At 34.0% G+C, this 13,574-nt stretch overlaps 2 protein-coding genes across 2 annotated transcripts; both read left to right on the top strand.

The window, feature by feature from the left end:
• The first annotated feature begins 4,061 nt into the window (after nucleotides 1–4,061).
• LOC124846882 (uncharacterized) lies at nucleotides 4,062–8,577 on the top strand. The gene is made up of 3 exons (XM_047324255.2): nucleotides 4,062–4,528; nucleotides 4,609–6,625; nucleotides 6,885–8,577. The coding sequence occupies exons 1-3, from the start codon at nucleotides 4,165–4,167 to the stop codon at nucleotides 8,014–8,016; spliced, it is 3,513 nt and encodes a 1,170-aa protein (XP_047180211.2). The 5' UTR covers nucleotides 4,062–4,164; the 3' UTR covers nucleotides 8,017–8,577.
• Nucleotides 8,578–11,164: 2,587 nt separating this feature from the next.
• LOC124846883 (lysine histidine transporter 1-like) lies at nucleotides 11,165–12,958 on the top strand. The gene is made up of 6 exons (XM_047324256.2): nucleotides 11,165–11,348; nucleotides 11,444–12,221; nucleotides 12,312–12,417; nucleotides 12,515–12,606; nucleotides 12,692–12,760; nucleotides 12,860–12,958. Exons 1-6 carry the CDS (start codon nucleotides 11,170–11,172, stop codon nucleotides 12,956–12,958), a joined length of 1,323 nt encoding a protein of 440 aa, XP_047180212.1. The 5' UTR covers nucleotides 11,165–11,169.
• Nucleotides 12,959–13,574: the final 616 nt, after the last annotated feature.

Genomic DNA, 13,574 nt, shown 5'->3' with positions numbered 1-13,574 from the left:
AAATTTAATAACTTTTGTAAACAAATTATTTAACATAATTATTAAAAGTTGGAAGATAATTACATAAATTATTTAAAACTTCAAAGATTTTACTTATGGGTTTCTATAATAGAAGTGAGAGTTGTCCTCTTCGTTAATTTGAAAATAACTTGTTGATTCACTTTTTATGGTTGTTATTAGAACAAAGATCATGTTTGCACTCATATATACCTTCATAATCAACCATTTTTTTAGTAAATAATATTGTATTTATTTATCTAAATCGTAATGTTTAAACTTTTTTCTTAAAGCTATTTAATATTCAATAGGTTATTTTTGAGTTTTGGAACCTAATGTACATATGTAACTACATGTATAGTTTTATTCACCATCATCTAAACATTTCCCTTCCCCGTCACAATCAAGTGGATATTATTTCACAACTTTACTTTGTGTTGAAAAGTCTCATCTAATTTTGAGAATCACTCATTATTACCCCTTATCTGGCTAGTGCATCCTGAGTCTATGAATAATTCATCTTTCTTTCCTGTTTTACATTTTGCTAAGGTCATCAACAAGACCTCCTCCTCCTATTCTTCTTGATCCTTTGTTTCAACATAGGGTGTCTTCTTTTTCCACTATGGATATTCATATTGAAAATATCTAAGCTTCTGACACTTGAAACATTCAACTTTAGCCTTGTTGAATGCTTGTCTTCCTCTTCCTCTACCTCGAAAACCTTTTCTACTTCTTCCTCTTCCTTTTCCTCTTTCACCTTTCTCATTTTGCATAACCTTTCTTTAGTTGTTGGAAGTGTTATTCTTTATTCATGAAATAATAGACTACTTTGTAGTTCGTCAATTGTCATAGTATCTAAGTTATTTTTTTCTTTAATGGAACACACTATATAGTTGAATTGGATTGTCATAGATTGTGAGACTTTTTTGCAGTTATGACACTCTCTTGCATACTTTCTCCAATAGCTTTCATCTACGACATCTCATACTCATTGCATAGTGATTGTAATTATGCTTGTTTGACTTGTGTTGAACCTTAGAACTTTTTTCTTCATGGAATACCATATGTTTTTGACATGACATCATTGAGAATGGTGTCTACAATGTCTCTATCGCCTGATAGAGATAGTTTTTTATTTTTAAATCCCTGAGTTTATGCTCCTCCACTAATTTGATTTTTGCCTCTGTTGCAGTAGTTTTATCTAAAACTACGTTCACTCCATAAGCTTTGCCTAGTGATAATTGTGTCCATAAAATTTAGGAATTGTAGGTTGTACATATTTTGCTGATTCAATCATTTTTCTAAATGATGCTTCAGAAAGAGAAAACACAAGTTTGTTGCTTCAGTCACTCTCTACCCAATGTTTGATTTAAGAATCCTAATGTATCACTTAATTTACTTAGAAGATTCTGTTCAGACCTATTATGAGGCTTTAATATTAAATTGTTAACTCAAGTAGCTAAATAAGATTTTCCTAAAATGAAACTGATATTTTTTATTCACAAAATGTAAATTGGATTACAACAATTTATAGAAATTTACATAAACATAAACTACTCACTCCATGCGTAATACATAGGTGGTTACATAAATATCAGGAGCTGAATTTTAGCATCGTAAATGCAAAACAGAAATTTAGATAACTTAACTACTAACACTCTCAACACCACAACCACTGCCATAGTGCCTAGGAACACCGATTTGGAAATGTTGTCATTATGCCGCTTTGGAGAGATTCAAAATCTTCTATGTTCACTTATGCACCGTCACCGAAAATCATTTGGGATGAGATTGTGTACTTGGAATAGAGGACGAGATGAAGATAATGGTTGATTCATTGTGTTTATGGTTGTGTGAAGACGATGAAGATGAAATTGATGATGACTAAAGATGATGACAAAAGCGTGAAGGTCAAGAAGAGCTTAGTGCCTCTCAAGAAGAAGAGGAAAGAAATTTAGAATTTTTAATATTTTTTTAAAAAAATAAAATGGAATAATACATCTTATATGCAAGAAAAAATTAAGAGACTACAAAAGAAAATGGTTGTTTTATATATATATATATATATATATATATATATATATATATATATATATATATATATATATATATATATATATATATATATATATATATATATATATATATATATATTATTTTATAAAGTCGTATATTCATTTTTTTCCACTGAAATAAAGTATTTTTGATGTTACAAATGAAACTTTACAATAGATTAAAATATGATTATATGTCTTTGTTAGAAGTGGACTTTAAGCCTAACTCAACCCCACAAAACCGGCTTGGTTTGGACCTCACTTATATATTATAAATTGGCCTTATCTTTAGTCGATGTGGGACTTCCAACACACCCCCTTCATACCGAGGTATAGACATCTCGTGCGTGATACTAAAAATTAGGTGGTCCAATAGCGGCCGGATAGCGGGTGGAATAGAATAATAGAATGCCCACTTAGAACTCACTAGGATATACTCTAACCATGCTCTGATACCATGTTAGAAGTGGACTTTAAGCCTAACCCAACTCCACAAAACTGACTTGTAAGGTGAGGTCTGCACCTCACTTATATATTATAAATTGGTCTTATCTTTAGCTTTTTTTTTTTTTGTCTATACATCAGAAATATTTTCAAGAATGAAGAGATGATTGTACACGAATGTTAAACCAATATTAAAGGATAACTTGAACTTTTACTCTCTCGAAACTTAAACTAAGACTATTCATAAGAACATAAAATTCTCACAAAAAACATACCAAACAAACTCAAAAATGAAAAACTGAAGTCGGAGAATAAGATGGTTGTAGTTTGATGAGAACTATAGAGAAGACGAGGGGTGCGTGACATAAGATCTTGAATTTTGTAAACTCTCTGTAACTTTGGTCTTGGAGGCAATGGTGGCTTTGGTTTTAGCTGAAGAGTTATTTCTCCTGTTGGCATTGGGGGACAGTTATCAACCTCCCATATTGTTTCTATCAAATGTTGAATTTCTGGGTCCATCTCTGCATCTTCCCATGCTGCTTTTCTTTTCTTATTTGAACCATTCTCACCACATTTTTTCCACACAGAACAAGACTCGTTTACCACTTTCTCTCTTCCTTCAACCTTAACTTCATCATCCTTTTTTCTTTTACAGCACTGCTTCTCTTTCATCCCTTCTTCACTCTTCCAACAACTCTTTCCACCCTTACCATTCATCTTGGTCACTTTCTTTTCTCAACAAGGCAAACCTTTCTTTTCACGCCTTTTTTCAATTCTCTGGCCATTTATTTATGACAAATATTTAAAAGATGACAAATATTTAATTTAAGAACGAAACATAATTTTAAAATAATTTGGAAATTAAAAAAATTGTAAATTGTTTATGAGAGAAAGAAATTTCTGTTGGAGTGAATTTAAAATACATTTTTATAATATAATTTATTTTTAAAAGAATTAACAGAACAATAATTTATTATTTTAGATAAATTAACACTGCAAACAAGCTTTTGCGTTATTCTATTTAAAGAATCAACACAACAAAATTTAGTTTTCGTTGAGTTAAATTGTTTAGATTTTTTAAAATTGGAAAGGGTGCAAATAGCAGGGCCCACTTGAATTGGATATAGGCCTAAGCCCAGAAGATCATCAATTGAATTACTGGTTTTAATAGAAGCCCACTAAGTCTTCCTCTTCTGGTCAAAGAAAATTATATTTTTCATGAATTCTTAAAAAATTACAGTTTTATAATTCAGTCTCTAAACTTATAAGTTCACTAGAAGTCAATTTTTTTACTAATGGTTGTTAAGATTGAAAAATTAAAATTTTGAATAAGTTCAGTGGATGTGGAATAATCTTCTAATAGTTTAATAATCTATTTTAGTTATCTATATCCATGTGTTTATGATGATATTTTATGGTAAATTAAGTATATCCTGATAGAATTGAAAAACGTAATTGAATTAATAAAAGAATACAAAAATGTTTTCGACTTTCAGTCCATATAATTTTGTAATTCTATACATTTTATTTCATGCCAGATTTCGTTATTTTTTTTTTGTAAAATTAAAGCTTCTATTTTTTATTTTATTTTTCTTAAAACCTAGGCCAGGGTAGAGCAAGGGTTTTAGCGTGAGAAGCAGCGATCTTCTCCTGGTTCGGAGACACAGCCATGGCAACCGTTTCGCGCTTGTTCGTGATCCCAGCGGCGAGGCCCGTTCTCGCCAAAACCATATTCTTCATGTCCTCTTTCTCAGCTCGCACGCTCGAACCGTGCGAACCGTCACCTTCCCCTGCGCGCTCCGAGGAAGAATCGCGAAACGTGAGGGTTTGGGCATGGTGGGACTTCAAGAACTGCCACGTGCCCCCGGATTTCGACGCTTCCAAAGTCGCACCGGCAATAATGGAGGCAGTGAGAGCAAACGGAATCAAAGGACCTCTCAACATCACCGCTTTCGGCGACGTTCAACAACTCCGCAGGGCTCATCAGGAAGCACTCGCCTACACCGGCGTTCGCTTCATCCACGTCTCTGACGGTTTTTGTTCCTCCTCGTCCCTCACTATTATTCTGTTTCTCTCTATTTTCCCATCTTTTATTTACTATGTCCGGTTGCAGAGGGAAGAAACAGTGCCGACATTCTCGTTGATCTAATGTATTGGGTTTCTCAGAACCCTCCGCCGGCGCACATATTTCTGATATCCGGCGATAGAAACTTCGCTGGCACGTTACACCGCTTGAGAATGAGTAATTACAATATATTGCTCGCTACGCCGGAGAAAACTCCTAGTGTTCTCCACAGTGCTGCCACGATAGCCTGGATGTGGGATTCGTTGCTCAACGGAGAAAATATTACTGGAAAGGTCCTCAACCACCCTCCTGATGGGCCTCTTGGCTCTTGGTATGGAAACTACAAGGAACCGGTGACGGTGGCGGATCTGGCGACGGAGGAACCGATCACAGTTGCAGCTCTGCAGGCTACCTCGTTGCCCAATGTGGAGGTCTGCCCTTCTAGGAGCACGGTTCCTAAGTCGGTTTTGACTAAGATTTGCAATATTTTGAGTTTGCATCCCGAAGGAATGGAGGTTGCTCATCTTTGCGCTGAGTTGATGAAAATTGATGCGTGTTTGGATAAGAATTGGTATGGACATAAAAAGTTTTCCCGCTTTCTGTTGTCGTTGCCACAGGTAGATCTTCGGTCTATTGGTGATGGTTCTCTTCGTGTACATTTGGTTCCTGTGCAATCCATGGAACCATGTAAGATCAGCTCTTTGGAATCAACAGTTTCTGATGCTACGAATGAGGAGAAACGATGTGCAGCGGCACCAAAAGTAAATGGCGAGGGTAAAAGTAAGGTTAGGGATGCTGACAAGAAATTGTCAAATGCTACGAATGAGGATAAACGATGTGCAGCGGCATCAAAGGTAAATGGCGAGGCTAAAAGTAAGGTTAGGGATGCTGACAGGAAATTGGCAAATGCTACGAATGAGGAGAAACGATGTGCTGCGGCATCAAAGGTAAATGGCGAGGCTAAAAGTAAGGTTAGGGATGCTGACAGGAAATTGGCAAATGCTACGAATGAGGAGAAACGATGTGCAGCGGCATCAAAGGTAAATGGCGAGGCTAAAAGTAAGGTTAGGGATGCTGACAGGAAATTGTCAAATGCTGAAAGGAGTATGTGGGACTATTTAAAATCAGTACAATCGGGGTCTTCAAAAGGGAAACCTGTTGAGGAAAATGAGTTGCGGAAGTCTGCTGTGGCTTGTGACAGGTTTGTGGATGCGGCTAATGCTCCACAGTCAGAAACTGAACTGCCACGTGAGGATAGCAAAGATTCCAAAACTAAGATGGATACCCTAAAAAAGAGTTCTAAAAAATTGACTGATATTAACACTGTTAGGTCTAAAGTTGCTGGTATGGAAAAACATACTACTAAAGATAATCTCTCTGCTGGAAATGATCAATCGATGGTGGAAAACAATGTTATGGCTAATTATGATTCTGGAAATTTTGAAGCAAAGAATGAATGTGAGAATCGAACTAGTAAGGAGGTTGACGAAGTTTTTCCAAGCCTATCTACACCAATTGATTGCTCTGAGGCTGCCCAAAAGCCTGGCGGAAGCGCTGAAACTAATAAAACAAGTCCAACACTGTTTCACTGGATTAAACGGTGGTGGCCATTTGGGAAAAACAATGAAAAATATGATGATTTGACGGCTCATCAAAGGGAGGGAGTTAGTCATGTTGAGGATTCCAAGTTATCTGAACTGGAGCAGACTGTTAGTCAATCTGAAGAGGTCAAATCATCTGAACTGGATCACACTGTAACTCAATCTGAAGAGCCCAAGCTACCAGAACCGAATCAGAATGCTGGTCATTCCGGAAAGCCTGAGTTAAAATATGATGATTTGACGGCTCATCAAAGGGAGGGAGTTAGTCATGTTGAGGATTCCAAGTTATCTGAACTGGATCGCACTGTAAATCAATCTGAAGAGCCCAAGCTACCAGAACTGAATCAGAATGTTGGTCATTCCGGAAAGCCTGAGTTATTTTCCAGTGCTTCCTTTTGGAATGATATGGAATCTTTTATGTTTGGACCCAAAGGATCACTTCTTTTCTCCCAGTCAAGAAGCAGGTTAGTGTGCAAATTAGTTTTGTACAGATCTTGTAAATTTTCCCGTGTTTTGGATAGTAAAAAACTTTAGGCCACCACGTATTCATTCGTTCCTTGTTCTAGTCTAAATCTCAACTACCAAAGAGAAGAAAACATTATAGCAAACTAATTATATCGCAAAGTCCGTTGAAAGTGTACCTTTGATATATATGTAATCATTGTGTAGCTACTCTGTGAAAGCGTAATTTAATCACTTTCTGCTACGTATGATTTCTGCCAGGGAGGATGTGGCGCAAAGGTTACAAAATGTAGGACCCCTGCTTCTCGGATCACTCCCCAAAAAAGATATCCTTCAATTGGTTGATATGTTAATAGCAGACAAAAAATGGTTGGAGGAAAGGCCGTCCCAAGCATTTCCTTTTAAGCTAACTCAGCCAGTTCATAAGAATTTATCGGTGGACCAATCCCGTGGTGGCAATGGTTTGAGATCTATCTTTCTACGCAGATCATCACAATCTCTAGAACATGATGTGGGGAAACACAATCAGAGTGTTCCTCGTACACCAATTTCTGCAGCGGCTGTTGAAACAAAACATTTTGAGAGATCTAGAAATGATATATTGGATGACTGCCAGAAACTTGTTAATGAGATATTAAGGGAACACCCAGAGGGATATAATATTGGTGCTTTCCGAAGACTATTTGTTGATAAGTATGGCTATCATCTTGATTTACAGAAGCTTGGTTATCAAAAATTGGTAGCCTTGCTACAGATAATGCCTGGGGTTAAATTTGAGTCTACTTACATTTATCCTTCTGTTCCTGTTGTATGTGATTCTGATTTGGATACTTCTATCCTCAAAACTAAAGCAACCGCTGATAGTCATGCAGTCTCCAACTCAGATAGCGAATTATCTGAGTCAACCCTGAAAGATGATGACATGGAATCTGAATGGGAGGAGTTGGGTCCTGTTTCTATCAAAAATTTTGACAAGAGTGGTTTGGGTTATGAACTTGTTGTATCAGATGACGATACTTGTGCATCTGAAGGAGACCACTCTTATTTAACTCAATCTGAAGAGCAGAGGAAATCAATTTGTAATGAACGGGACAGTTCGTTTTGGCAAACTATGGATTTGTGGCACAGCTGCAAGGAAGGAGAGAATGGTGTCAAGAAGTCAGATAATGTTGACAGCTTGAGTGTTTCTGTGGCTCATATTTTAAATTCATCCCCTGACCCAACCATTGGTTCCCCTTCCAAAACATCAAATTACAGAGATAAGCAAAGGTCTCACAAGAACTATTCTTTCGTTGTTGATCAAGTCTTACCTGACAAGGACAAGCTGATTGGTGACTTCAAGAAAACTGATGAGTCAAAGATGCAAAAACAGAGTAGTTCCTGCTGCAAGTAGAACCCGAGTCTTAGACTTCCATAATAAGAAATTTGGGATTCCTGGTCTAAGATTACGGACAGAACGAGATGGTGGTACTATTATTATTCACGCGAAGGAATTACTGTTTTAGCGGGCCAGGCCCTGACATTTCAATTGAGGAAGATTCAGATGGTTGCTAGCTGCAACTCCAGAAATTCTTCCCATTTTTACATTTACTATATTGCGACTCTTTACAGTTGGAACAGTTGAGTTGTATCTCACTAGATAATAGGAAATTCTTGACTGCTGGAGCATGAGTTTTGGTGTTTACGTGCTGCCCTGGCAGGTGATAGTAGTACGGGAACATTCATAACACTCCTTCGAATAAACAGAGCCATCCCTTTTCTTTTCCTCCCCATTTGGTTCTTGGCCCATCGGCACCACCGCTGCTATTCACTAGCTAACGATGACCCCGTTTCTAATTATCATGTGTAACCACGGTTAGTCTTTTGTTTTTAACCTAAAAGATCTCGTTTAGTTTAAACATTTTAATATATGTGAATTTTACAACATTAACGTTGTATATTAGTTTTCTGGGAATGTTTACTGTTCTCAATGTTGTCATTCATGTGCACACTCTACTGCACATGAATTGGTTTTGTTAAATACTTGAGTTGAATTTTGACCTATGTGCAAAAGTCTAAAATATACTATAATAACAAGATTAAATTGTGATAATTTGACAAAGTTCATCTCTATAAACATTAAAATTCTTCAATAATAAGAAGATTCTGTGTATAAATGCTTTTAATCAATTACTTTGATATGTAGAATAACAATATCTTAAAAATAAGGGAGAGGAGAGGCTCGTAATTATGTGTAAAATATGTAATAGTAGGTTTAAATTAAGTAGGTAATATATTAATCAAGGTGCGTATAAGTAATATTACTCATCATTTTATTAAAAAAACTATTATTCATATTAACTTATATTGATTGATTTAAGAAAAACTTTTTTTTTTCATCTAATTTGCATTGACCAAATTTTTTTGTAAAGCTCAAACCGATTGGTTAGAATAGATGTCTTTTTTGAATATCATTAATCTCATAAAGATTTAATTATATCTTATATTCATTTAACGAGTGGCTCTAAAACATTAAGTGTCAGGAATTAAAATATTTTACAAAAAAATTCTTAATTAACATAATATTTGTTGAAAGAAAATACTCAGTTTTTTTCTTAAGAATTTTCTATTGATGTATGTATATGATAATATTAGCAATTTAAAAGTCTAATTTAAATCATTTACATCTATATGTGTATATGCATTACGTAAATTGATAAATAAAGTATATTAAATTTATCTAATAAATACTATCACATTTATATGATATTATCTTATTTATCCAACAGATTTAACTTATTTAATAAGGTTGAAACGTGTTACTTGTTAATGTTATTTAACTTTGATATGTTTCTGGAACAATAATTCTAGATTAAAAAGCTTCAACAAGTTTGTAAGTGAATTTTGCAAAGAATTTACCCTTAGTTTTCAAGTTTAACAAGCTTGGGAGATATCGAAATAAAAATCTGTGGGACATCCATCACTGCTATAACAAGTGCCATGCACGCTTCACCATATATTATATTTATATTTAATATTTATTTAAAATATAATTATTTTATGATTGAAGATGATTATTTGTAGTTTTAGTGTAACAAGTGTTGCATTCATAAATGCTGAAGGTACTCAAATTATTGTGATTTACTTTTTACAAGGAAGAATAGTCACACATATACAAAATATATAAATTAAAAAAATAATATTATAAATATAATTATATTATTATTTAAACTTAAGTATTATTGTTATTTTGAAAACTATGTTTAATGTAGTTGAACTTTATTTGTTTACATTAAATATTTTTTAAAATTATTGTAAAAAAATAAAATTCTGGATTAGAACATATTTTCAAACATTTTAAAGATACTAAATTTAGCTACGTGATGCTAAAAAAGTTGAATGGTTAGCCTCGTTACAACCTAAATTCACATTTTCTGCTAGTACCAGAATAATGAGACTATTATTATTATAATAATATTTACTTTGCGATTACCGTTCCTCATAGAATATATTTTATGAACTAAATTAAAATACAGATTATGCTTATAACCGTTTTTACGATAGTCAAAGTTGCATTTCGTTTTTGTTTAGTTCACATCAGCTATCAACTTAAAAATTAAAAATTTTAAAATCTAGAGATTAAACTACAAATTTAGATTTTGGAAGAGCAAAATAAAATTTTTCGTACTCAATAGAGATATATTTAAATAAAATATTCTCTAAAAATGCAGCGATATTTATTAATATTATTATTATTAAACTTTTAATGTTTAGAAAACTTATTTAAATAAATAAATTAAATTTAAAACTAAAGCATACTTTGTATATACTAATATTATTGTATAATGTTGAAATACACTCTATTTTATTGTGTTTATGCTATAATAGTAATTTAAACAACAAGTATATTTTATTTAAACATGATAATATTTTAAATTATCACGTTCATTTTAACTATAAAAATTATATATAACATTATAAAATTGTGATAAAAAATAAGAATAAGAATCTTAAGCGTGTTTTATAATTATTCTTGTAATGTTATCTTTCATGAACAATATGTTTTTAATACATTAACAAAAATTTAATAAGATAAATACTAATTTGTTATCATTATCCACAAATATATTTCAATAGTTATTTTTTAAAAAATACCATGGACATTTTTTTTATGATGTTGATGTGTATCCTTTTAATGTTTAACTTTAACTGCTTATTTTTAGCTTTAATTAATATTTTAAATTTACTAAATGTTTATGGATTATTATAGATTTTAACTGCATAGTTTTTTTACTGTGTTAATATATAATGTTATCCTATTATAGTTTATATATATATATATATATATATATATATACATATATATATATATATATATATATATATATATATATATATATTTTAAAACTATATCTAAACTGGTAACTAACTTATAGTTTGTTAAATAGATATTTAATTTAGATAAGATTAACCGAGAAAATCTTTTTCTTATGCATATCCGTTGCTTATAAAATAGGTTGAAAGCTACAATTCTCTGTAACGAAATAGCAAGGAACAAGAAGAAGAGATGGAAGTAGAAGGTAACGAAAGTGGAAGAGCAGAAGTTGAGAGAAAAAACATCAATGACTGGCTTCCCATCACAAAATCCAGAAACGCAAAGTGGTGGTATTCTGCTTTTCACAATGTCACTGCTGTAGTTGGAGCAGGAGTGCTGGGTTTTCCCTACGCTATGTCAGAGCTAGGATGGTTCGTTCACCAATTATTTTTCCCTTTAAATTTCTAACCTTGTGTGATTTTCCTTTTGCATGTTAAACGATCACGTTGTTTGTGGTGTGTGGCAGGGGTCCAGGTGTTACAATACTGATTCTTTCATGGATCTGCACGCTCTACACGGCATGGCAAATGATTCAAATGCATGAGCCCGAACCAGGAAAGAGGCTTGACAGGTATCACGAGTTGGGGCAGTATGCGTTTGGAGAGAAGCTAGGACTGTGGATTGTTGTGCCCCAGCAACTGATGGTTCAGATTGGTGTTAATGTAGTATACATGATAACGGGTGGGAATTCTCTGATGAAGATACACGATACTCTTTGTGATGGATGCACTCCCATTAGAAGAACCTACTTCATCATGATCTTTGCAGCTGTTCAGTTCTTTCTCTCCCATCTCCCCAGTTTCAACTCCATCAGTGTTATTTCTTTTGCTGCCGCTGTCATGTCGCTCAGCTACTCCACTATCGCGTGGGCAGCGTCACTTCACAGGGGCGTTCAACCGGGAGTGCAATATGGTAGCAGGTTTTCAACCGATGCAGGGAGTGTATTTGGGGTTTTTGGTGCTTTGGGGACTATAGCTTTTGGGTATGCCGGGCACAACGTAGTTTTGGAGATCCAAGCAACAATCCCTTCCACGCCAGAAAAGCCCTCAAAAAAAGCCATGTGGAAGGGCATGCTTGTTGCTTATGTCGTGGTCGCTCTTTGTTATTTTCCTGTTGCTCTTGTTGGTTACTGGGCTTTTGGAAACGGTGTTGATGACAACATTCTTCTCTCCCTCGAGAAACCTCGTTGGCTCATCGTAGCTGCTAATCTCTTTGTTTTTGTGCATGTAACTGGCAGCTATCAGGTACACGCACTGCATCACTTCTCTTCCTCATTGGATTAACAAAATTTAAAACGCTCTTAATCATGTAAATCTAATTCGTTTTCGTGTTAGGTTTTCGGCGTTCCGGTGTTTGATACATTGGAATCATTCCTGGTGAAACAGATGAAGTTCCAGCCAACTTGGTTCCTTCGATTCATAACTCGCAATTGCTACGTTTGTGAGTGTGCTTTCATCTCTCACACTTAATAATCCCACCAATAGATATAATTTATTTATCTAACCAGTACAACATTATTCTTTGTATATGTATGCAGTGCTTACACTTTTCCTTGGAGCTACATTCCCTTTCTTTGGCGGGCTTCTAGGATTCTTTGGGGGTTTTGTGTTTGCTCCAACCACATACTTTGTAAGCAAAAATAATGTCTTAGATAACTTTTTCTTAAAATAATCAAAAGCTGATGTTAATTAACCTATGTCTCAATCGTTTGCAGCTCCCCTGCGTAATGTGGCTTGTCATCTACAAACCCAACAGATATAGCTTGTCGTGGTGGGCAAATTGGGTATGTAGGCAAAAAATATTATCCACATGTCTTGTAGTTGTTTTGTTTCTTGTTATGTCCTTATACAACTGATGAGTTGGATTTTTCTTCTTATCTCAGTTCTGCATCATATTTGGAGTGTTCTTGATGGTGTTAGCCCCAATCGGCGCATTGAGACAGATCATACTAGAAGCTAAGGATTACAAATTCTACTCTTGATCTTTTTCGCACACAAGAACCTATTCTAATTTTTTTTCCTTTTGACCTTAATTTCTTGGACAGTTTTATTTTATTAGGTCTACATTCCTTGTTTCTGAAACTTTATTTATTACTTCTTAATTTTTTTCAACAGTTGAAACAATTCTATATTCTGTTTTGATGTGCATCTAAGCTATATACCTGAGGTCCTGACTAAATTTGTTATTAGTGTTTTCAAATAAGTGAAAATTAATTACAAAAAAAACAAAAAACACTTGATAACTGAAAGAAATCGATGTTTTTTGAAATTTTTTATTCCTCAACCAAACGGTAAGCAAATGGTTAATTCAATTAAAATAGAATATTGCAGTTTTTATTTAATTAACAATAGGTAGATGTGATTTTAGAAATGTGAATTCACCATTTGTTTTATTGTTTTAACTTCCATTATATTTATCGAAACGACTCCCTGGTCTGTTGGAAAGGTATTGTTGTGAGTGAAATTTTCAAAAACTTATATTTTAGGTTTGAATTTCTCTGATGATCACATTAATTGTCGAGATTTATATGATAAAACCTAAAATAATATTAAACATAAAATTAGGAGTAAATGTATAAAAACCGTTAGTTTTCATAA

The sequence above is a fragment of the Vigna umbellata genome, chromosome 1 (assembly GCF_029865625.1).
Source record: "Vigna umbellata cultivar VRB3 chromosome 1, Vumbellata_1.0, whole genome shotgun sequence".
In the NCBI taxonomy this organism is placed as follows: domain Eukaryota; kingdom Viridiplantae; phylum Streptophyta; class Magnoliopsida; order Fabales; family Fabaceae; genus Vigna; species Vigna umbellata.
This window is presented reverse-complemented; position numbering and strand designations above follow the sequence as displayed.

Excerpts from the sequence above, each read along its gene's own strand:
- LOC124846882 (XM_047324255.2), top strand. The coding sequence starts at position 4,165 with ATGGCAACCGTTTCGCGCTTGTTCGTGATCCCAGCGGCGAGGCCCGTT. Across the intron at positions 4,529-4,608 it reads CTTCATCCACGTCTCTGACG|AGGGAAGAAACAGTGCCGAC; the intron begins GTTTTTGTTCCT and ends GTCCGGTTGCAG. Across the intron at positions 6,626-6,884 it reads TTCTCCCAGTCAAGAAGCAG|GGAGGATGTGGCGCAAAGGT; the intron begins GTTAGTGTGCAA and ends GATTTCTGCCAG.
- LOC124846883 (XM_047324256.2), top strand. The coding sequence starts at position 11,170 with ATGGAAGTAGAAGGTAACGAAAGTGGAAGAGCAGAAGTTGAGAGAAAA. Across the intron at positions 12,418-12,514 it reads AACTCGCAATTGCTACGTTT|TGCTTACACTTTTCCTTGGA; the intron begins GTGAGTGTGCTT and ends ATATGTATGCAG. Across the intron at positions 12,761-12,859 it reads TGTCGTGGTGGGCAAATTGG|TTCTGCATCATATTTGGAGT; the intron begins GTATGTAGGCAA and ends TTCTTATCTCAG.